Source organism: Bubalus kerabau, chromosome 2 (assembly GCF_029407905.1).
Source record: "Bubalus kerabau isolate K-KA32 ecotype Philippines breed swamp buffalo chromosome 2, PCC_UOA_SB_1v2, whole genome shotgun sequence".
Taxonomy (NCBI): Eukaryota; Metazoa; Chordata; class Mammalia; order Artiodactyla; family Bovidae; genus Bubalus; species Bubalus kerabau.
Genome location: NC_073625.1, coordinates 115676986 through 115701831, shown reverse-complemented (window position 1 = coordinate 115701831; position 24846 = coordinate 115676986). Strand labels below are relative to the sequence as shown.

The 24846-nt window shown below is 46.1% G+C and overlaps 1 protein-coding gene across 1 annotated transcript in view; it reads left to right on the top strand.

Moving 5' to 3' along the window:
* Positions 1–24846, top strand: part of ITGB5 (integrin subunit beta 5) — a 113676-nt gene that overhangs the window by 23455 nt on the left and 65375 nt on the right. The window contains exons 4-5 of the mRNA XM_055568456.1: positions 3674–3923; positions 15406–15574. Coding sequence (XP_055424431.1) covers positions 3674–3923; positions 15406–15574 — 419 coding nt within the window. The remainder of the gene's footprint in view (positions 1–3673; positions 3924–15405; positions 15575–24846) is intronic.

The following is a 24846-nucleotide window of genomic DNA, read 5'->3' as shown; positions in this document are numbered from 1 at the left end:
TGCCCCAGACCCTCTCCTGGCAGGAGGTGCCTCTGGCCTGCAGCAGAGCTTCACCTTCAGTCAGCTAACCCTGGGGGCTCCCTCATCAGGGAGTTGGGACACTGTAGCTTAACTCCCACACTTAGCACCCATGCTGAGAACTGGTCCAGAAGTGTCAGTCCCTCCAAAATCTGCTGTTAATTGAGTCCAAGCTTATATTGCTTGCTGTGTAACAGGCCAGTAAATCACGAGACAAGTTGTTGGGACAAGAAATAATGGCTTTACTCAAAAAGCCAGCAGAGCAAGGAGATGGTGGACTAGTGTCCCAGAGAAGCGTCTTCCCTGAGTTAGAATTCAGGCTTCGTCCCTAATGGCTCAGCTGGTAAAGAATCCGCCTGCAATGCAGGAGACCTAGGTTTGATGCCTGGGTTGGGAAGAGCCCCTGGAGAAGGGAAAGGCTATCCACTCCAGCATTCTGGCCTGGATAATTCCATGGACTGTATAGTCCATGGCATCGCAAAGAGTTGGACACTACTGAGCGACCTTTGCTTTCACTTTTATACTAAAAGGAGAGGAGGCAAAGTCTTGGTTCCCAGCAGGCTTCAAAGGAGATGTTTTAATTCCTTCCTTCCTGCAGCCATTCACAGGTAAGCCTGGTTGGGATGTTTCTTTCGAGCAGATAAACAATGGTATCTGGGAGGCAGTGTTCCCTGAGATGGGCCAGTATGTATAATTTAAGTTTATAGACAACATCCCTTTTAATTTGTGACAAAGGTTCTTCCTTGATTACATTTACAGAAATTCCATTATTGTCAAGGACTACTGAGGAGTTTGTAGCATTTAAAATCCAGCATAGATAAGATAGCCGTAAACCCTTATTTTGAACATTAATGATTTAACCCTTTTTCATACATTCCTCCATTTTTGGAAAACTTGGAGAGAAATTTTTTGTTTTTGTTTTTAGCATTTGCAGTCTCCCTTTGGGGAGGGGTGTGTGTGTGTGTGTGTTTTAATGATCAGCTTCTCTTAGAATTTACTGGCAATAGATTTCTTAATTCACAATAGAGAACCTTTTGCATACAGAGCGACCTATGTATCACATCTCGTTTCTCTGTTTGCCTTCATGTCTGGAAAATTTGGAGTTAAGTATAATACCGAAGGCTGTTAGCCATTTACACAAGTTTTTGGCAGAATGTTCTGTCTCTCTTTTTAGCCCCACAGGAAATTGCTTTAATAATTGACTTTCAGGGGACCTGGGGTTGAAGTTTTTCTTGCATAGAAGCATTTGTACAGTGTTTATATATATGTGTATATATATATAGAGAGAGAGAGTGTCCTCCACACCCACAGTAATGAACATCTTCCCCATTTTACTGATCTAGAAACTGGGCAGCAAGTTTAAAGGAGCCTGAGGTCTGGAATCCTTGGTGACAAGGTCTGGATTCCAACCTGGCTCTTGCTCTCCAAGGCTAGTGTCTACTTCCCTCCCGTGGATGCCTCCCAGCCTCCATGAATCCAAGCTGGTTCCCTGTTTCCTGGTCCTAAAGTGCTCATCTGTTAACTGGTCATAATCCCCCCAAAGGTGGAAGCAGCTTCTGGATTAAAGAAGGTGTAGCTGGGACCTTGGGACAAGGGCACAGGTCAGAAAACCACAGAAGACCCTGCAAAGAGGTCATAGGCTTGAATAAAGGGGACATGTTTGCAGGCCGCCGCCCCTCCCCTACTGTGGTGTGGCATCCAGGGATGGGAGGGGCCCTGTGCTGAGAACTGCTCTCTCTGCCTCATGGGAACCAGAGACAGATACTGTAGCAGTCCGGAATTCATTCTGGAAGAAATCTCGAACATTCCTCTGAGTCAGACTCCAGTGGTTTTTAAAAATAGACTCATACCAACAGGCAGCCCAAACTACATCAATCTCCAGGTGGCTTGAGCAGCACATGCAAGGACAAGTCAGGGGAAGCAGGCTGGGCTCCGCCACTCAGGCTACAGTGGTAATTATAGTAATCATTCTGCATTTGGGCAGGCCTTCACTGCTTACAAGACTCCTTCTCACACGAGTGCTTCATAGACTTAATGCTGGGTGCTGTTATTGCCATTTTACAGTTAAGGAAATGGAGATTTGGGTGGCATCCCTAGTTGAGGGGCAAAGCTGGAATTTGGACTAAAATCTTTGGGTCCTTAGATTCTTCACGGTCTAATTAATGAAGTATGCCTCGTCTGGGATGGGAGGAGGGGAGGGAGAACAGACCGCTGGGTCTCCTTTCCTGCAAGTTCAAGAAGGCTTCAACCCACTGGTTGTCAGCTAGAGGTGAAGGATTGGTTCCTCTGAAATGTCTCTGTAGGCATATGAGGTGTGGACCCTCATGTGGGAGCAAAGTCACCTTCGACATTGCACCTCTGAACACAAGAGAGTACATCCACATTTCAAACGTGTGTGGGCAGTTCTACGCAAAGAGTTCAAAGACATCTCTTGGTGTCTCTCGGGGGCTAATAACTGTGATGGCAGATAGAATCACCTGGTAGGATTTACTTCTTGAAATTATGTCTGAACAGTGTGTTTTTAGAGGTTATGAAATGATGAAGAATCATTGTCCTGGCATGCATCCCCCAGTTACTGCGCTGACTTGGGCCTTTCTGCACAGCCCGTGGGGCAAGCTTGCAGAGGCCACGCCTCCCAGACACTGCCTTTTTCTCTTTGTTCTTTTCCTCTGAATCAATTTCTTTTTCCTTTGTTTGTTGACTGTCTTATTATAGAACCAAAAACTGTTTTCTCTCTTGTAGCTGTAGATAAATCTAATAGTGTTTTTTTTTTTTTCCCTTTTCTTTTTGATGGTGCTAAAATTTGTAATACTCTCCTATTTATAGATAATTTATGATAATGATTTGTGTCTGCAATGTCAAATATGCCCTAGAACTAAATACTATTGTTTGATAAATGGCTAGAGAGGTAGAAATAGGTAACACAATATAAGCATAAACATTTTTGCCCTTGTGGGGGTATTTTAAGTAACCACCTTTGTTTTCCCCCTTTCTCTTGCCTTCTCCTCTCCCTTCCCACCTCAGTTCTTATATCTGTACCCTTCTTTTGTTCATTTCTTCCCTGTTTTCTGTTTCACACACACCTTTATAGTCTCCTGGCCATACTCACATCTTGGTCAGTCACCCAGTTTGTGTCCATGGAATTGTCTGGTTCACTATCCACCAATTACCTAAAGTCATTTTTGCTGAGAAAACAGAACACTGCTAAGGAGACTCAGTCTTAAAGAGTTTCCTTAAAAATTGCTGAGCCCTGTGTGTGAAAGGAGTGGCTTCCCTAGTGGTTTAGATGGTAAAGCATCTGCCCACAATGTGGGAGACCTGGGTTCGATGCCTGGGTGGGAAAGATCCCCTGGAGAAGGAAATGGCAATTCATCCCAGTACTCTTGCCTGGAAAATGCCATGGATGGAGGAACCTGGTAGGCTGTGGTCCGTGGGGTCACAAAGACCCCATGTGTGTGAAAGAACCTAGAGATGCATCCTTAGCACCTGTATTCCATCAGTCACTCTGCTTCCAGGAAAAAGATGTCTTCCAAGAGGCACATGGTCACTAAAGAAAAGTCGCAGGTGGACCAGCTTTGAAATCAAAACCCATCCCTTCCGCCCCAGCAAACTGGATGACCTACCTCTAACACGCATGGTCTCTCGGTTGGCACAGGTGACAAGACTACGTTCCAGCTGCAGGTTCGACAGGTGGAGGATTATCCCGTGGACTTGTACTACCTGATGGACCTCTCTCTGTCCATGAAGGATGACCTGGAAAACATCCGGAGCCTGGGCACCAAGCTAGCTGAGGAGATGAGGAAGCTCACCAGCAACTTCCGGTTGGGGTTTGGGTCTTTTGTAGACAAGAACATCTCTCCTTTCTCCTACACGGCGCCGAGGTACCAGACCAACCCATGCATTGGGTGAGTGACAACCGCCTTTCTGTTGGGTATTTAAGGATGGAGGAATGGTTCAGCAGGAAGACTGACCCTAAAGAAAGGCCTAGGGAGGTCATATTTGGGTGGGGGAGGGAACCTGGCTTAGGTGTTAAATTTGCTGAAGGATGTTCTGGCTCTGTTCTCCCTCTGCTTGAGAAGAAAGAAGTTGTTATAAGGTTGTGTAACGCTACAGTGATGATAGCTCTTTTGTTTTCCTGCCTGCCCGACACAGCAGTGTTTTCTACATTTTTCTACAATTTCTACATAGATTTTAGAGAGTGTTCTCAGGAAGTGATGGACACCGATAATCGGGAGCAGGCAGAATAATTTAAACTTTCCCCTTGTTTAGAGTAACTCAGGTGTTTGGAATAAGTGAATTCAAAGTCTATTCCTGTTGTTTATATAAATAACTATAACTTACCTTGACAAAACAAAATGAAAACCCTGCCCTTTATAAGTGTGGTTTTTTTTTCTAACATAAGTACTTGAATAAAAAAGATTCGACACATTATTAGAGAATGGCAGTTTCTAACTACTGCAATGAACAAATCTAAAAAATTATGTAGTGACTCAAGCTTGATGGAAGTTTATTTTCTGAACTCATCTAAGGGCAAATGGGTCTCCTGATCAGTGGGTACCTGTCCTCTAAGCAGTGACTTGGGGCCCAGGCTCCATTGCTTCATGTGTGGCTTGTAAGGTCATCATGCCTCAAGGATTGCTCCTAGGAGGATACTGTGGACCAGAAGAGAGTGGCCTTTGCTCCTACATTCGGTTCTGTAGTACTGGGTTCTACAGGGAGGCTGGGAGCTAGGTTAGCCGTGCACAGTAGAGGAGATAAATGAGTTGATGAATAGGTTTCTGCCCTGGTACATTTGTGTATTGGAGGTGGAGGATCTCTTCCTCCAACTCCCCAAACACAACCTCTGTGAGGTGGGTTTGTTCAGATGGCAAGACTATGTGGTGTGACAACAATGATAACCTTCAACTTTTTCTTATCTCTTCTCCATATTCAGCTTTAGTTAGGCTTTGGCATATGAGGCCCCAAAACAGTTACTAGATGAGGAATAGGTAAGACTTAAGTTCTTACTAAGTGTCAGGCACCCACTGCACTTCATACCTTATATGGATTGTCTCACTTAAATTTCCTAGCAATCTTTTGAGGTTTCTAAAGTAGAAGTGAGCTGTAGTTTTAAGATAAGGAAAATGGGGCTTAAAAATAATAAATAACTTGCCCAAGATTATACAAATAGTAAGGGGCTTCCCTGGTGGCTCAACCAGTAAAGAATCTTCCTGCAGTGTGGGAGACCTGGGTTCAATCCCTAGGTCAGGAAGATCCCCTGGAGAAGCGAATGGCAACCCACTCCAGTATTCTTGCTGGAGAATCCCATGGACAGAGGAGCCTGGTAGGCTACAGTCCATGGGGTTGCACAGTCGGACATGACTGAGGGACTAGCACTATCTATCCACACTTGGAATATGAATCAAGATGAACTACTTCCAGAGTCTGTTTCCATTAATGCTTATTTTTACCCCGTCCAAATCACACTGCCACACAGTTGCTTTACTTGTGTTTCAGTAATAATACGGTGAAGATCGCTCAGTCATGTCCAACTCTGCGACCCCATGGACTGTAGCCTCCCAGGCTCCTCTGTCCATGGGATTTTCCAGGCAATAGTACTGGAGTGGATTGCCATTTCCTTCTCTAGGGAACTTCGGGACCCAGGGATCGAACCCGGGTCTCCCACATTGTTGACAGACACTTAACCGTCTGAGCCACCAGGGAAGTCCAATACCCATTCCCAGACCACCCAGCCTTCAGGGCACTTGCATAAGGGTCATGTTACCTATGCTACAGTAATAAGCAATCAATCCCCAAATCTCAGTGGCTCAACACAATGAAAGTTTATTTCTTGCTTGTACAGAATCTTGGGAGAGCTGCTTTTTGTTGCAGCTCTTCTTCAAGGGGTGACTCAGGGATTCAGGCATCTTGTGATGTCATTTTTGATTCTTTGTTTCCTTGACTTTCCCTGAAGGGAAGGGGCTGTTCTTAAGTCCCTGAGCCTGTCTGTCCTCTTGGCTCCCGTTCGGCAGCCTCAACAGTTTTCAGGTCTGGTTTGGGCTGGGTGGGGGAAGGGGCGAGGTGATAGTTATGCTGGTATTGTGTGTTCTGAAACCTTCTTCATCCCTCTGTACATTCTTCTGGAAGTTAGCTTCCAGATCTTCTTAGATCTCCTCCGGGGATTGCAATAACACAGTGGTGGAGAAAACAAGAACAAATTTTAGATACAGATGAGATTCTGAGCGCCTTAACCATGAAGAGGTATTAGGGGTCCTCATTGCGGGCTTTGGCTTCCTCCTGGCCACTGTTGGCTGTGGTGTTGTTACTTTGGTCCTCTCCCGAGTCCCCTGCACCACATCTTTTTGTTGGAGTTCTGTTACTTGCCAGGAGCAACAGCATCTTAACCAAAAGTTTTTTCAGTTCATCCAGAATGGTGATTCTTTCTGTTGCTTTTCCTCTCTGCCTTCCGGTTGGGCCCTGTCTCCAGACAGGCAGGGTGTGTCTGTACTTCGATTCTTCTGGGGACCATCGGCGAACTGTCAGATGCTAGATTGGAAGCTGGCAGAGGATGAAGGGCTGGCTCAGGGCCCTCAGCATTGAGTGTTCAAGGTTATTACACTCTCATTCAGAGCTGCTTCTCCAAGCCCTAGAAGGCAGAACCAACTGCAGACAGTAGAAGTTTTGACAGTGAGTACAAGGCACACTGACAGGCTGCTTGGGAGACAGGAAATCCGATGAAAGAATGGGGGTTTGAAAGGAAACATCAGGTCTGAGCTATGCAGATCCCTCCTGCCTAAGCTGGGCAGCACTTGAGGGAGTTGCTCCCTGAATCAGTGAGCAGGCTGAGATAGATGTCCTGCGTCCAGGCAGTGGACTCTGCTGTCGCCTGGGTGTCCTCGGAGATCTCCCACCACCTCTGGGGGAGAACAGAGCAAGAAGATGTAGGCAGCTGTTTCTGCCCTTGATCCGGCCTGTACATGGGCTTTGTTTGCTTTCCTAAGTAAGTGTTAATGGCACTGTGAATTAGTTACCAACAGTTAAGATAAAAGATTTAACAAAGAATGGCCAGGATTTCTAGGTTTTCTCCAAAAAGTAGGAGGTCTGGTAAAGCAGGCTGGTTTCACATGTTATTGGCTGCCACAGTCCCTACCACTCCCTCTTGTCTCCCAGCTGGTCTCATTCACTGGTTCTGTTACTGGGCCCTCTCTAGATTCTTGGATAGCAATGCCATAGAAACAAATGTTGCTCCCATAAGACTCTTAGACAAGCAGAGCTTTTTATTGAAAGGATAGCTTATGCATAAGAGAGAAGGTGGAAAAGAATGTCAGTTCCCCAAAGACTGTCTGATAAGGGGTTTTAAAGGCAGTGTGAGGGAAGAGGGGCAGTGGTTTGCCTGATGAGCTTGTACTCAGTTCTTAGATTGGTTGGCATCAGGGTGAAGTTTTGAGCATCATCACCCTCTGTGTGCCTGCAGTCAGCAGTTTTCAGCTTGTGGAGGAGGCGGGGCGGGCCTGCTTCCTGCAAAAACAACTTAGGAATGTGTGTCAAGGTTTTATCTATATCTTTTGGGGAACTGGGAGTTTGGCAGTTCTGCTAGGTGGTGGTTTTATGGTTCCACTTTTGTGTTTTGGAAGCCATGTACAGACAATCTCATGTACAGAGATGGAGCTCATCTTTTATGCCTGTGGGTCTTTAGTTGTTGTCTCAGAAGCCCAAGCTTTTAGGCGCTGTTCTTCTGGCTTGTGAAGCCCACTTGCTCAAGGCCTTTCGCTCAGTTCTGTTCCAGAATGGCTGTATTCTTGTCTCCCTGTCTCATCTTGAGTTCTGTGCTTGGCTCTGTAGATGCTATCCGGGATCCTTGTCTGTTCTTTTCCTTCCACTCACGTGGAAAGAAGATCACAGCATTCTCCCCCAGTGGTACGTTCTGTAAGTTTTTCTCCCTGTGATGCTGGAAGCAGCGGTAGTAGCCCCTGGGAAGTTCTGGGGAGATGGGGGTCAGGAGGAACGATCTGACCACCTGTGCAGGACATCTCAGAAGAGAACCAGTTTCTCATGGGGCTTTCCTAAGATGTATCCCTCCTCCTGCTCCAGATGTTTCTGCCAAAGGATGAAAATCCTAGACTTATCTTCTCCCATCTTAGAATGAACCAGAAATGCCAGAACTGAAGTCAGTAGTACTAGGGCTGCCATAAGAAGAAAAAACAAAAAATAGTTTAATCATCAGATTAAAGAACTGTTTAATTCTTTAATCAGAGTTGCTGAATTTAATCAGCAGCTCTGGGTATTAGCAATACTGTGTTCCTATTCTATTTTGGGTAATAGGAATAGTGTCCTTGGGAAGAGTCACATCATATTCACTGATACAGGATTTGACAGATTAATCCAGCCTGGTATTTCTGGTTCTGAACCTTTTTCTTTTGTTAGAGGTATAGAAGCAGCTCACAGAAACAGACTATAGAGTGGCGGTTGCCAGAGGCTGGGGAGTTGGGGGTGGGGGAAAGGGGGAGAAGTTGGTCAAAGGGTGCAGACTTCCAGTTATAAGGTGAATACGTTCTGGAACTTTAATATACAGTGTGGTGGCGGTAGTCAACAATACTGTATTTGAAATATACAATTGTATACTTGAAAGTTGTGAAAGAGTTGTTAAATGTTCTCACGCCCACGCACAAGAAGTGGAAGTACATATCTAAAAATCTTTGCAAATGAGATAAGACATTTTGTCTTTCATTGTTTATATTTTTTCCTTAACCCTTTGTATTTCGTCCAAGAGTGGTACTCCTTTACCACCTCAAAGGTATTATTTCATTGTCTTCTGGCATGTTCTGTGGCTGGTGAGAAGTCTGCTGTCCATCTGATGGTTTTCCTTCTCTCTGGTAACTTTTAATATTTCCCTGTTTTTTCATGTCCTGTACTGATAGGCACTCCAGTGTGACTAGGTTGGATTTAGTACTTTTATTTGCGTTGTACAGAGCTTGCTCTGCTTGTTTAATTCGAGAATACAGCTCTATTCTTGAAAATTTTCGGACATCTGATTGCCTTCTCTGATTCTCTTCGTTTTCCTTCTGACACTGCTAGGTGTGTGTTGGAGCCTCTCATTCTAAACATCATGTTTCTTAATTTTTCTTCCATAATTTCTCTTTCTTTCCTTTAGCTGCATAATAGAAAATGTCTTCCAGTTTATCATTTTGTTCTTCAATTTAAAAAAAATCTTTATTTTATATTGGAGGATAGTTGAGTAACAGTGCTGTGTTAGTTTCAGGTGTACAGAATAGTGCTTCAGTTATATCTATACACGCATCTCTTCTTTTTCAAATCCTTTCCCATTTAGGTTATTATAGAATATTGAGCAGCTTTCCCTGTGCTATACAGTAGGTCCTTGTTGGTTATCTATTTTAAATATAGCGGTGTGTACATGTCAGCCCCAAACTCCCAATCTATCTTTTGCCCCTCCCCCCTTCCCTGGAACCATGAGCTCCTACTCTTAAGTCTGTGTGAGTCTGTTTCTGTTCTCTAAGTAAGTTCATTCATATGTATTTTTTTTTAGATTCCACATATGTGCCATGCTGCTGCTGCTGCATATGCAATTTGTCTTTCTCTGTCTTACTTCACTTCGTGTGATAATCTCCAGGTTCATCCATATGGCTGCAAATAGCATTATCCCATCTTTTTAATAGCTGAGTAATATTCCATTATATATATATGCACCACATATCTCTTGATGGACGTGTGGGTTGCTTCCATGCCTTGTCTATTGCAAACAGCGCTGCAGTGCACATTGGGGTGCCTTCATCCTTTCAAACCATGTTTTTCTCTGGATTATGCATAGGAGTGGGAATCCTGGGATATAGGGCACAGCAGCCCTCTCCAGTATTCTTGCCTGGAGAATCCCCATAGACAGGGGATCCTGGTGGGCTACAGTTCATGGGGTCGAAAAGAGCGGGATACGACTGAGTGACTAAGCACAGCACAGCACATAGTGTTTCTATTTTTCGTTTCTTAGGGAACCTCCATACCATTCTCCATAGTGGCTGTACCAATTTGTATTCCCATCAATAGTGTAGGGGGGTTCCCTTTTCTCCACATCCTCTCCAGCATTTATTGTTTGTAGATTTTTTGATGATGGCCATTCTGACTGGTGTGAGGTGATATCTCATTGTAGTTTTGATTTGCATTTCTCTAATAATTGGTGATGTTGAGCATCTTTTCATGTGCTATCTCTTGGCCATCTGTATGTCTTCTTTGGAGATACGTCTGTTTAGGTCTTCTCTCTTTTTTTTTTTCCTTAATTTATTGGCTATGCTGGGTCTTCGTTGCTACTTCGGCTTTTCTCTAGTTGCGGTGTCCAGGCTTCTTTTACCGTGGAATGTGGGCTTCAGCAGTAGCGGCACTTGGGCTTGGTAGTTTTGGTTCCCAGGCTGTAAAGCACGGGCTCAGTAGTTGTGGCATAGAGGCTTAGTTTTTCCAAGGCATGTGGGATCTTCCAGCCTTCTGCATTGGCAGGCAGATTCTTTACCACCAAGCCACCAGGGAAGCCCCAAAGTCTTCTCATTTTTTGATTGAACTGTTTGTTGTCTTATATTGAGCCACATGAGCTGTTTGTACATTTTGAGACTAATCCCTTGTTGGTCACATCATTTGCAAATATTTTCTCCCAATCCATGGGCTAACTTTTCATTTTCTTTATGGTTTCCTTTGCTGTGCAAAAAAAGCTTTTGAGTTTAATTAGGTCCCATTTGTTTATTTTTGTTTTTATTTCCATTAATCTGGGAGACAGCTCAAAAAAGATATTGCTGCAGTTTTATGTCAAAGAGTGTTCTGCCTATGTTTTCCTGTAAGAATTTTATGGTGTCTGGTCTTATATTTAGGACTTTAATCCATTTTGAGTTTATTTTTGTGTGTGGAGTTAAAGAATGTTCTAATTTCATTTTTTTACATGTTGCTGTCCGGATTTCCCAGCACCGTTTATTGAAGAGAGTGTCTTTTCTTCATTGTATAGTCTTGCCTCTTATGTTGTAGATTAATTGACCATAGGTGCATGGGCTTATTTCTGCGCTTTTTATGCTGTTCTATTGATTTATATTTCTGTTTTTGTGCCAGTGCCTTGTTCTTTAGTTTTTAAATCCATGCACCGAAGTTTCATTTTTGAATTTGAGTGACAATATTTTTTATTTATTTTTTTCAGACTTTTGCTTTTTTATAATATTTTTTCATAACCTTCTGATTGTTTTTTCTCCCAATACTATCCCATTGTAGTCTTTGGTATTTATTCCTTCTTCTCCTCAGTGTTTTAAATATGTTTGTTTTAAAGTGCTTTAGATCATTGTGCTATCTGTTTCTTGAAGATCCTTCAGTTGGTTGCATTTGCTGACATTCCTCCATGGTGGTTCGTTTCTCATAGGGTCTGTAATGTTTTCCTTAGCTCCTCTTCAGAAGAGGTTGTTTCCATCAGGGGATGCTGTGTCCCAGGTATGCTGACTTCCCTGCAGGGTGGTTTTTTGTTCCCTGCTTCCAGGATCCTCCAAGTCTCACAGTGGGACTAGTTCTCCTGTTTTGTTTCTCAGCAGGGGGGTTCCTTCCTTGTACAAGTAATGAATTCTGACTTGTTTAGGCCTGGGGTTAAAATCTTTGTGGGTGATTCATCCCACCCTGGCCCTGGAGTGCATCTTCCTTGCTTATTTCCCAAGCCAGGGGCTGGAATTTTTCTGGTTTTAATTTTAGTGACAGGGCAACTCTTCGTGGCCCACAACTTTATGCAGAGAACCCTGTTCTGGTGCTTGACCCTGCGTGGCTGAAGTCCATCATCCCTGATAGAACCTGGCCCCAAGCCCCAGATTCTCATATTGAAAACATTGAGGAGAAGAAGGAAGAAATACCAAAGACTAGAATGGGATATTATTAGGGAGAAAAAACAATCAGAAGGTTATGAAAAAATATTATAAAAAAGCAACCCAGTGTAACCAACCAGGGTTCTTGGCCTCCTTAAGCAATAAAAATTAATCAGAGGCCAGACGAGAAATTCAGGCACGGCTTTATTGAGGTCTCTGCTGCAGCAGGGGCGAGTAAGAACGATCAACAGGTTCTCTTGCTTGCTTGCTTCCCGTCCCCCCACACCACCCCCCGCCCCGTTGGAGCCCGGAGTGGTGGTGAGGTTGTTCCTTATATGGGCTGAGGGTAGGGGAGCATCCAGGGGTCGGGCTGGAGGGGAGCTTAGGTGATCTGCCCACCCCTTCAGTGGTATTGCGTGCAAGGGGGCCTGTGCAGCTCCCTGCTTTTGCTCCTGACCCTCTGCTTTTTCACTCCAGGCTCTTCAAAAGTGGCAGATGGGTTTTTTGGACTCTTGTATCTTTTGTCCAGAGTCTGCCCCAGCTGCACATGTGCTCGGTCTTGCACAGTTTCTTTGTGTTTTGTTGCTTGAGGAGAGATGTGTCCAGGTGCAAGCATTGCAGCGCGACAGCAAAGGGGCCCAGGTCCCAGCCTGCCTGACAACATGCCATGGTGGGCGGCAGAGGGCCCCTTTGCCCCGAGATCCCTGCTCACTGCTTTTCCTGCTCACTACTTCCCACCTACTCTTAAGTCCATTCATTTGTGCAGTGCTTTCTTCTCCGTTCCTGGCACCTGGGATTTCCCTGCGAAGCTTCCAGTCTTGGCTACATATTAACATTTTTCAAGATTAGATTTTTACACAGTTCTCTTTGTTTAGAAGAAGAGGGGAGGTCTTTCTCTGTCAGCTCCACGGTCCACAGTATTATTGTTCTGAAGCGTTAGACTGTTTTCTGAATTTGCCTAGATTTAATGTCTTCAAATGGGATTCACTTTTTATACACACATGCACCCCCAGACTCTTTAAGCATATATATTTTATTCATCTTCTTGGTTCATCATCCTTAATTTAGTAACGATTTAGTAGGCCCTAAACTGGGGTCCTACAGCACAGACACAGGTTGGGGGGTGGGCGGGCTTCCTGACACAAGACCATCGAACACCCAGATCTTCAGGTCCCTCAGTCAGCTCTCCCAGGAGGAAAATAACTAGTCACAGGTGACATTATTCTCCAGTGACTGCAGAGACATTCAACAGAGCCTATGTGACAACACTGTTTTCCTCTCTAAGAGGCGCCTCTGATTTGGTTGTAATAAAGTTCTCTGCAGTGAAGACTTCTCTCTGGTAAAGGCATTCTCTAGTTCCTGATTATTAATAGTAATTCTCTGCAGTAAAAATGTATCTATTTAACTGTCCTTTGCAGGAAGGAAGGGAAAGGTGAAAAATGCTGATTTAGCTGAGCTTTTCTGGTTTTCTCATTGAACAGCAGTTGCTGTTCTGTTCTCCTCCCTTCCTCAACCAACCCCATCAGCCATAGCAGTAAATACCCGTAGTCCGCAACCATGGGCCAGCACAGCACAGGGTGAAGTTGCTCCAAGGGCGAAGAGGCGGTGTACATTTCTTCCCTCCTGGGTCCCTCTATTTGCCAGATCACCACAGTGGGACTCACTTCCTATTTCTCAGCTCACTTCCTATTTCCAGCTGGGAATGCAATTTCCGTGACCTTTCTCTTTATGGCCAGCTGAGAATGGGAATAGAAAGTTTGGACGGCCTGGAGTCATGGGTTATAGACAAGCTTGATCTGTGCAAGCACAAGGGGTGGGGAAAGATGTAGGTGGAAGAAAGAGGGAGGAAAACAAAGGAGAGGCAAACAGGGACAGCCTCTGATGGTTCTCCTCGTGCGGGAGGCACCACAGCCATTACGGCAGTGGGGTTGACCAGCCACAGCTGGCTTGCAGCCAGTGACTGATGGAGCAGGTACTGAAGGATCTGAGAGGAATGGGTCCTCTTAGAAAGCCCAGGGTTGCCTCTTGTGGAGGAGGGGAGCCTCTCACACCTGCCCTGGCTGCCCTTCAAGGTGCAATTAGGCAGGAGCTGCTAGGTCCTAAGCCGGCTTCCCTTCCCATGCACATGGCTTGGATTGGGTTATGAAGCCATTCCCTTGTGCCTGTCTGTTAAGTTTGGTTTTCATCTTTGTTCTGAAAGAGAGGCTTCCTTAGCATGGCCACAGACCTGCACAGTCTGTCCAGCTGGCCGCCCAGCTGCCTCACTGCCCATCTTTGCTCTTACTCCCAGCCCTACGGTCTCGCTGGCCGCCCTCCGCCCTTGGGCTCACCTCTGCCGCAGGGCCTTGTATTTACTCTTCCCTCTCCCCCTGTACCTAGTGGACCTTCCTGGAAGAGGTGTCAGGCCTCTCACCCTATTCTGTTGGCTGTATGCCCAACTGACACTCCTGCAGCTATGGTTGGGATCTAACTTCCTCCAGGAAGGGGGCCACTTGGGATCTCTACTGTGGACTGAAGATGAGAACACCCAACAGTCAGGAGAGTTGTTTTTTGTTATTGTTCAGTAACTAAGTTGTGTCTGACTTTTTGCAATCCTGTGGACTGCAGGACGCCAGGCTTCCCTGTCCTTCACCATCTCCTGGAATTGGCTCAAACTCATGTCCATTGAGTCAGTGATGCCATCCAGCCGTCTCATCCTCTGTTGCCCCTTTCTCCTTCTGCTCTCTATCTTTCCCAGCATCAGGGTCCTTTCCCATAAGAGGGCTCTTCCCATCAGGTGGCCAAAGTATTGGAGCTTCAGCATCAGTCCTTCCAATGAATATTCAGGAGAGAGATATGGCATTAGCCTTCTATTGAGATGTGATACTTCCCTCTTTCCAAATTTCCAGATAGAATATTCCATTTGAAGATGATTTGCTCCTAAATGATTTCTCTTTGCATGCATCTGGGAGAGCTGATAGTTTATCATTCCAATATTTATAAATGAATGAGGAGGCAGGAAGGACATTTTCATTCCTATTGCATTTAGTGTTTGCTCATGTGCCAGCATGTCCTGGTTGTCTCTGAGTGGGTTGACAGGAGAGGTTATGTGATCTTTTATCATGTGACAGCAGCAAAGTGGATGTGAGAAGCTGGTTTTGTAAAGTCACTCTGCCATCCCTTGACACTGCCCGCCTTCGCCAGCCCCAAAGCACCCCCACCCCCTTCCTCAGGCACTGCTGAGGCTATGATGCCCGTGCTCCAGGCCCTTGCCTCTTCAAGGCGCATGTCAGGGCTCCTCTATGGCATCTTCCTCAGACTGCAGAAGCCCATCGTTACCTCTGCTTCTTTTGACCTGTTTGTCCATTTCATGCACTTACAGCCTAATGTATGCTGTCTTTCCTGCCGATTAGGACTTGTGTTTGGGAGGTAGGAACTGTTATTGCTCTGTTGTCCCCCGTGTACCTGTCCCAGGGACACATGGTAGGTGGCTGAGTATTCGTTGGTGCCACTCAGGGCACTCAGTAAAGGCACAGAGTATGTTGTTGTTTAAGATTTTTTAAGATAATGAAGGAAACGTGACTCTTGTCCTCTTTCTCTCTAGTTACAAGCTGTTCCCAAACTGTGTCCCCTCCTTTGGGTTCCGCCACTTGCTGCCTCTCACGGACAGAGTGGACAGCTTCAATGAGGAAGTTCGGAAGCAGAGGGTGTCCCGGAACCGTGATGCCCCAGAGGGTGGCTTTGACGCAGTGCTCCAGGCGGCCGTCTGCAAGGTAACCTTCCCTTCTGTCCCGTCCCCACATGGGAGGTCAACAAAGAGGCATCAGTGTGCATGTTGGCATTGCCTGCGTATTTTAAGCCACCCCAGCCCATGGGCTCCTGTCCGCTGTTGCTCAGTGGGCCCCTGGGGAAATCTGCAGCCATCAAACCAGCTGGAGTGCAGGGATAACTGGGGGCTGGTGTGTGTCTGTGTCAGGGTGTGGCTGTGTACAGTGGGAAGCCGTCTTTGCCAGCAGACAGCTGTTCTGTGTTTCTGCATTTGACTCTCTCGTCTCTTTTTTGGGGGTGTGGGGAGGGAAGGGGTGGAGTCAAGCCGTACGCATAGAACCTTTAGTGCTTTATGACCCAATTTTCGTAAATACTAAAGATTGCTCTCTTGAGGAAATACAGTGAAAAAAGAAATTGCTTGTCATCTTTGGTTTTGTTTGTTTGTTTGTTTGTCTTTCTCCTGTTTCTCTATAATATATGAATCCAGAGGGAGGACACAGACTTAGGTCAGAAATGAACTCAGGCTTTGAGAGGTTCCAATCTCAGCAAAATATATAAATGGAATGTTGGTAATAATTTATTCTTAAAATAATTTTCTACTGTCAAAACAACCCAATAACATCAACAAAAGATAAAAATAAATGTCACTCTTGAATTTTGCTATCCCAACACATACTTCAGAATTTTTTCCAGAGTGGTCATCACAGACTATGCATAATTGGTAGCACTTTTTTGAACATTTCAGTGGGCTCAGCAGCAGGGCGGTGGTCAGGACACCCATGTCTGGGGGAGGAGAGCTGGGTAGGGAGGTTAGCATTCAGTTTGGGGAGGCCGCATAACTGATCTCAGAGAGCCTGTGTCTAGTGCTTCAGAGACTCACTTCTCCTCTCAATCCTTTACAAAATGATAAGAGAGCCATGGTTGTCCTTCCTGAAATATTAATAAAACCCCAAATGGTAGACAGGGGGGATAAGGGAAAAGGAAAATGTGAAGGAAGCACAGCCTTCTCAGTCCTCTTCTTGGTCCCACTGGCATTCTGCCCATCCCTGTTCCTTGGGGCCGCCCTGGAGAGGAAGGTCTCACAGTGGCCCCTGCCCAGCTGCTGGCCAGAGGTGAATGGTTTGATTCAGAGGCCCCTGATGCTTCATAGCAGCCCAAGAAAGGCAGACAGGACCCAGCTAGATTAAGCTCTGAATCTTTCAAGTAAGTCACAAAGTAGTTCATGGATTTGCCTCAGGAAGAAAAATTATGACTCTCATTCAGGTTTTGACTCTCATTCAGATACTGACTGTATGGGGTGCTATCTTTAGAGATGTTCTGCCAAATCCACCGCTTGGCTGAAAAAAACAGTGCAGGGAGAACACAGGATCCCTCTCATCGCCCCATCCTGGGAATATTGTGGGTTTTCTTTTTGAGGGGGAAAGTCATCTTTAAAGCTTAGGGGGAAGAACCCAGTAACAGGCCTGTACACTGTCCAGTTATATTAATTGTTTGATTAGATGAATCAGAATGGCGTGATGGAATGCTGGAGGTTTGGTGGTCTGTGGGAAGCTGTTTGATTTGCTCTTTGCCCAACAGTACCTTCCCTTATTGTCCCAGACCCATGACAATATCCTTCCCTTTGAAAACGCAGTATTTTAAGACTTGGGTATTGAGTGGAGATGCTAACAGATTTCTTAAACTCAGTGCCTGCACCTGGTTGTGAATTGTTGGCTAAGAGGCATTTTAGCGTGTGTTTCGGTTTCATATCTTTTGGCGTTTTTTCTTTATTCCCCACCCTGCCCTTTGCTGTGGGGAGTCTCTGGAAAGTTACTTAATTGCTTGGAATTAGGCAGCTTGATGAGACCCCAGCTTTTCTCTTCGCCATTCCTTCTCCGTTGTGCTGTGTCACTCTTTGAGTACCAATCAAGCAGTTTCTTTCTCAGTTGAAATCACCTGTTTATAACATGTCATCTTTCCTGGTTGACCACAGGCTTATTTATAGTAGCTGAATATTGGAAATAGATTATGACCTGTCTATTGATGAAAGGCTGTAACAATCAAACCCTATAAGAATATTTGAGCACTTGAATAATTCTTAAGATAAATTAAGAGAAGAAAGAAAAGCAAATGATAAAACAGTGTAGAGGTATGACTGTATTGTGCAAACAAAAAAGAAAAATAACAGAAAAGATTGGAAATAAGTAGACCAAAGTGTTAACAGCAGTTGACTTCTAGTGATAGGATTATGTGTGGCTTTTTTTCTCTGTGTTTTTTTAATTTCCTATTTTACTTAAATTTTCACAATAACTAACATGTGATTTTTAAACTTTGTAATGGAACATTTCAAACATGTGAGAGTAAAGAGTGAAATAAAACCCCATGTACCCATGGTCCATTCTTAGGCAGTTACCAATCTGTAGCCAGTCTTGTTTCATTTGTATTCCTAACCACTTTATTTTCATTATTTGATGTAAATCCTAGATATCATTTGTTTCAGTGATATTTAGATTTTTAATGTTAATTAGATTTCAGTGATAATGAGATTTTTAAAGTTCTTTTAAAAGCCCTAAGCACGCCTTATCTTGTTGACTGTATTTTCTGCCTCCTCCTGATTTGCCCAGATTAAAGGCCCTTCCTCTTAATCCTACAACCCGAATGTGAGAGCACCAGCAGGCCTGTGATCTCTGCAGTTGGAGAGAGGCTCCTGCAGGCTGGAGCTTACTGGGCAGCCCCAGCACTGTCTTCCTCTGACCCCATGCCCTGGAGATGGAGCTGATAACAGGCCTAGTCCCAGCCCACAGGGGCGGGTGCTTTGTTCTGATTTCATTCTCACTCTGGCTTCCCTAGGACGGACTGTTAGTTACCAACTAGAGAGACTTAGGGGTGTGGAATGCTCACAAGACTGGTCTTAAATCCCACCCTGACCACCGACTTTACATTTCTTGGGAAGCTGCTCTTTGCAAAAAGAAGGAAACAAGTCTGTTTCTACTTAGGATTGTATTTGGGTTAAGTAGAATTCTGCTTTTATGAGTGGACATTCTGAGTTGCCATCTCTCCCCGCTGCAGGTCACATTGTTAGGAGAGGCCATGGACCCGCAGCCACAGCTAAGGAGCCCCTCTGTCACCAATGCAGGTGTTTTTCCCGAGGCTCTACTGGCCTGGGCTGGAACGAGGGAGGGCCACTACCCCCAATTTCTTATCTTTACCTAGAGACCTGTTATTAAACTTGTTATGCTTTTTCTTGGTCTGAATAATGGTTTCACCCTTTACTGCTTCTGTTGCTCTCCTGGGACTTCCTAGAAGTTGACTGTAAGTTGTTTATTCTGAAATTGAGTAGGTGGAAGTGTGATGAGTGGTTCAGATTGGAACCATGGCTGCTTTCGTGCTCTCCCCAAATAGGGAGAGCTGGTGCCCCGGGAAACAAAGGGTGGAGGGGGGTGCCCAGGCCCTCCGAGTTGTCAGTCTCAGCTTTGCTGTTCTCTGTGACTCTCAAGTCAAACCAGTTCCCTGCAAAGTTATGCCTGGCTGGGTGTGTCCCAGCTATGTGGATTCTGTGGGCTGCTTTCTCTCCCGTCAGACAGAAAAATCAGATCTCTGCAACCCAGCCTGTTTCCCTTTGGCCTCACCTTCTAGCCCCCTAACATTTATCCATCTTACCCTTTAGACAGATTTTCTGTTCTAATCTCAATTACCTAATTTTGCATTATTATTTTTTTAAGCATTGTATGCCTTCTCAGAAATAGGTTAATAAGTGTGTCTCAAAGCAAACAAAGTAAGTTTGCATGTAAACAGTCTTGGTGTGGTGTGGATCCTTTATCCCTTGACTAGTGAGAGCATCCTAATGTAAAGTGGGGACCACAGCCGCAGAGAGGCTGGAGGGACAGCTTCCCGCGATAAGACTTCCTGCAGGAATGCAGATTCTGTGGGCCTCTGGAAGCAAAACAACGGCTGCCCTTGCCCCACTCTCATCCTTGCCCCAGGTGTTTAGTACGCATTAGCTCTGATTCTCACAGCAGTCCTGTAGTGTATGGGTGGTGTTGGTGCACACTCTGGGGGCTCAGTGGTAAAGAATCTGCCTGCCAGTGCAGGAGATGCCAGAGGCACGAGTTCAGTCCCCGGGGGCAGAAAGATCCCCTGGAGGAGGAAACGTAACCCACTCCAGGATTCTTGCCTGGAGAATCCCCATGGACAGAGGAGCCTGGCGGGCTACAGTCCTAGGGTTGCAAAGAGTCGGACACAACTGAGCACGCATGCCGTAGTGCCCAGTTTACAAGTGAGGAAACTGAGTATCCCGAGGTTCATTATACTGACTGTTGGTGACAGGTAGAGCCAGGTTTGAACCAGTTCCAGTTCCTCCTAAAGCCCAAGCCCTGTCTATTTCCTGGTACTAGGCACTTTGGGAAGTATCGATAGTGCCATGCAGAGCAGAGAGGACTTGATTTAGAGTCCTCTTGTCCCGATTCAAGCTGTGTCTCTTTTGCTGCTAATGGCTCCATGGTGGTCTGGGTGCTCGGCTGGAGGGGAGGAAGTCCAGGGTGCCCTCCAGCTGTGCTGTCAGCGCCCCTTCTCACAAAGGCCATGTCATAGCCTTGTTTGTGCCCCTTTGCCCAGAGCCCTTGATTTTGCTTTTTGTCTCTCCTGGTTCAGTTTTGAGCCCAGGCCAGGCAGTGGCTGCTGTGGATACAGCAGAGGGTGGAGAATTCCCCAGTCCTGGAGGCAGGCTCGGCTCCGAGAGGTTTTCACTCTGCCCAACCTCCCCTGGAGTTGATTTGGCTTCTTTTGACTGTTGTGTGATTTCTTTTAGACCGGAGACTTGTCATTCTTCCAAGTGCGAACTGAGAAATGAGACAATTGCCTTTCTTTCTGAGTTATCTGTCTCGGCGTGTGTGAGCCATTTCTGCTAGCAGATCACACAGTGGTTTCTGGGGCCTAGCACAACCCGCCCTGCTTGCTCTTCCCCTGGTCTTTGTGAAGCCCGGGAAAGTATTGGATTTCCCTGTGGTCCATGGAGGCTATGGGGCTGTGTGGGCAGGCACATGGGCCCTCTGTCCATGCTCATAGGTGTTTTTGTCAGAGGTGGTAAAGGTTCTCCTTGGCTTTCTGTTTTGTAGATGGTTGTGGTTTAATGTGGGACTTCCCTGGTGGCTCATACGATAAAGAATCCACCTGCAGTATGGGAGACCCAGGTTCGATCCCTGGGTTGAGACGATCTCCTGGAGGAGGGAACACCAACCCACTCCAGTATTCTTGCATGGAGAATCCTATGGACAGAAGAACCTAGCGGGCTGCAGTCCATTGGGTCTCAAAGGCGGGGGGGTGCGGGGCACGACTGAGCGACTAAGCACGCATACGTGGTTTAATGTGAACTTTTGAATCACTCAACTGTCTTGGCCCCTCGAGTGATATGTCCTTGTTCTGCCTCCTGTCTGTGAGCTGTGCTGTAGGCCTCGCTGTCCTGCTCACAGCTGCTAGTTCTACACGAGGGGTAGGAACAGACAGAGTTACAACTCAGAGTTATCAACAGGGCACAAGTGAAGTGTTTGTGTCTCACTTTTAAAAATAATTAATTAGTTAATGGTGGCTCTGGGTCTTCACCGTTGCATGGGCTTTTCTCCAGTTGTGGTGAGCAGGTGCTACTCTGTAGTTGCAGCGTGTGGCACACACACTCATTGCAGAGGCTTCTCTAGTTGTGGAGCACAGGCTGTAGGCGAGTGGGCTTCAGTAGTTGTGGCTCATGGGCTTAGTCGTCCTGTAGCATGTGGGATGCCCCCAGACCCAGGGATCCCCCCAGGGATCAAGCCCGTGTCCCCTGTGTTGGTAGGCAGTTTCTTTACCACTGAGCCACCAGGGAGGCCCATGTCTCAGTTGCCTGCATGGCTGTCCCCACACCTTGGCTCCCTTGGCTGACGAAGGCAGGGAGGACTCAAGCTGGGAAAAGTTAGAAGGCCCCTTCAGTGAATGCCTGGTATTGTTTCAGATGATGGGCTCATTTTTGCTCTATTTGAGGAAAAGGGGGAAAGTGACAAGGGTTTATTCTTGGGCTATCCTGACACTACTCTTCCTAGCCTCCATCCTGGCCTCTGCATTCCAGTCACAGTGACCTTCAGTCCATTACTCTGACTCATGGGAGGCCCTTTGCACCTGCTGTTTCCTCTGCTTGGAATACTCCTCCCCTGTATTCTTGCATTTCTTTCAAAAATTAAAAAAAATTAATAGACTATATTTTCTAAGAGCAGTTCTCTGTTCATAGTGAAATTGAACAGGAAGTACACAGAGTTCCCATATACCCTCCTCCCGTACGCAGCCTTCCCCAGCAGAATGACACATCACTATCTCTCAAGGCCTGTAGTTGATGCAAGGTTTTTCTTGGTGGTTCTATGGGTTTGGACAGATATAACGACATGTGTCCCCCAGTGTCATATCATGCAGAGTATTCCAGTGCCTATGCATCCCTCCCTCCTCCGCCCATGAACCCTCTTTTAGTGTTTGTTCTCTGCCTACTTGGGACCTCTGCTTGCTTGCCTTAGGTCAAGGAAGCCTTCCCTGATCCTCCTGGAGAGGTTGGAGTCGCTGTGCACCAGGCCCTTGGTCATGTCAATGACAGTTATTTTTATTTGAGCTGCTCCTTGAGTGATGTCTGCCTCCCCTGTGAGACTGGAAGCTTCCTAAAGGCAAGGAACCATGTCTGTTTTCACACGCCTGGTTCGGCAGCACCAAGCTCATTGGTTGCACACAGCAGTTTCTTCTTGAGCATTTGGCAAATAAGGAGATGCTTTGTCCTCACTGGTTCCTTTATGCTTCTGAAGTTTAGGATGCCCAAGTCTGCCTGGCTCCCGAGTGCTCCATGTCATTCACACATACTTCACACGTCCTCTAAAGCAGAGCCAGAAGTACTATTACTGGACCATGCTTTCCAACTTAGAAATGTTTATTCTGTGCTCAGTAAGTGCTCAGTGACAGGTATGGTGAAGAAAATTAAAGAAAGATGAGAAAAAGTCCTCATTCTCCGAGATTTGATCTGAGCTTGCAGATCCACTCAAAGGAAATAGAACAACCTATTTGTAAACATTAAATATGCTATGCTAAGTCACTTCAGTCGTGTCCAACTCTGTGCGACCCCATAGACGGCAGCCCATCAGGCTCCCCCGTCCCTGGGATTCTCCAGGCAAGAACACTGGAGTGGATTGCCATTTCCTTCTCCAATGCATGAAAGTGAAAAGTGAAAGTGAAGTTGCTCAGTCGTGTCCAACCCTCAGAGACTCCATGGGCTGCAGCCTTCCAGGCTCCTCTGTCCATGGGATTTTCCAGGCAAGAGTACTGGAGTGGGGGCCATTGCCTTCTCCATAGAACCATGTAAAATCATGGACATTTTACTGTCAATGAAATTTGATATTTGACTATTGATAGTTTCTCCTACAAAAATTGAAAATGCATATAGTGCAGCTTCATATACTACAAATGTTGTCTTTAGTTGAGGTTGGACTCAACATAAGAGTCTACATTATACATGTTCCACTGCAAGTTGTTAGGGCTTGGGCTGCAGATGAATGTCTAAATCCTGAGTCATGGGCTGAGATTTCCTTTCCCTGAGGAATGAAATGAAACATTTTTACCTGTAAGTTGAACCACAGACAGATTTTTTGAAAAGATTTTTCATTGCAAAGCATGGACGGAAACAGGAGGAACAAACATCAGTAGCATCAGTAGGAATGCCACTCATGAGAGCATGTTTACTGTTACAAAGTGATGGAAGTAGGCTTGAATGTCCACATGATTGGGGAAGTGAATCAGGGAGAATCCAGCCTTGATTTTCCTCATGTGCATCGTTGGAATTGAGACTCCTTGGTCCCCAAGCTCAGCCCTGCTATGGGTTCTGCGCCTTGGCTGGTCAGGTCTGCCTTCTTCCCATCCTTATTTCCTCCCTCAAACCTATTCTCTCTCTGTGCTTGCCTGAAAGGTCAACACACAGAGTGTTTCAGTTGTGACTTTGAAAATTTGTTGGGCACTTACTTGTCTGCAGGATGCCCCATTAGCTGCTGTGAGAGATACACAGATGATGAAGCCACAGCTCCCGCCCTGGGGAGCATCTCTCCAGTTGGACGACAGATGCCTATATGACAGTCTAAAGTACTGGCAGAATGCACAGACTCTGTCGAAGGTCTGGCTTGGGGGACCCAGTGGTTAACTAAGTGTTCTTTCCCTTTAAGGGATCACCTTTGTCTCTTTGCCTCCCTGTGTTGGCCCTGAGGCTGTGATGCTGATGATGCTATTGATTACCATTGGCTGAGAGCCAGGCTTCTATGCCAAGTACTTCATTGGGCTTGTTTTACCTAATCCATTGAAAAGAAAGTGAAAGTGAAGTCCCTCAAGTCATGTCCGACCCCATGGGCTATAGCCTACGAGACTCCTCCATCCATGGAATTTTCCAGGCAAGAGAACTGGAGTGGGTTGCCATTTCCTTCTCCAGGGGATCTTCCCGACCCAGGGATTGAACTCATGTCTCCCGCATTGCAAGCAGATGCTTTTATCACCTGAGCCACCAGGGAAGCTATATTATATCGTCCCATTTTGATGATCAAAACAAGCCTGGAAAGGTTGAGTAGCATTAGAAGGTCTTACAACTGGAAATGACAGAGCCAGAGATGGAACTGTACCCACTCTCCCAGCTCCAGAGACAGAGTTCTTAACCTTGACCTTAGAGAGCCTGCCGCTTTTTGTGGCCACACAGGAGCAGAAAGGTGGGAGGGGTATGCTTCCAAAGGGGGCGGGTCCTGGTCTCAGGAAGCATTTTGGTTTCCTGTGTGACTCAGTTCACCAGCAGAAGAGCCAGGACCAAGTCTGTCCCTGGGGAGACAGCTGCACATGCTGCTGCCCTCTGGAGCGCAGAGCTTCCTGTTTACCAGAAACAGTTATAAGGAGGCTCCAGCAGCCTCTGGGTTTGCTAGGGAAACCTCAAGTACCATGCCAAGGTCCGTGCGCTGCCGGAGCCCAGCCCTTGGAGTGATGCACATCTTTGCCCTTGGCTTCCCCATCTGTGAGATGGGAACTCTGAATCCCCTTTTGCATTTATAATTTCCAGCATCTGGGAACCGTGGCTCTGCTGTTTGGCTCTCCCACATAGCACTATGGAGATACTTTCTCAGATGGTACGTCCTTCCCAGCAGTGAGGGAGTGTGTTCCATGACAACTGAGGCCCATGGCTGTGTCGACACCTGGCTGGAGGCCCCAGGTGTTTGAGTGACCATTGCTTTTACTTAGATAGGCTTATGTTGAGAACAGAGAACCCCATGATTAA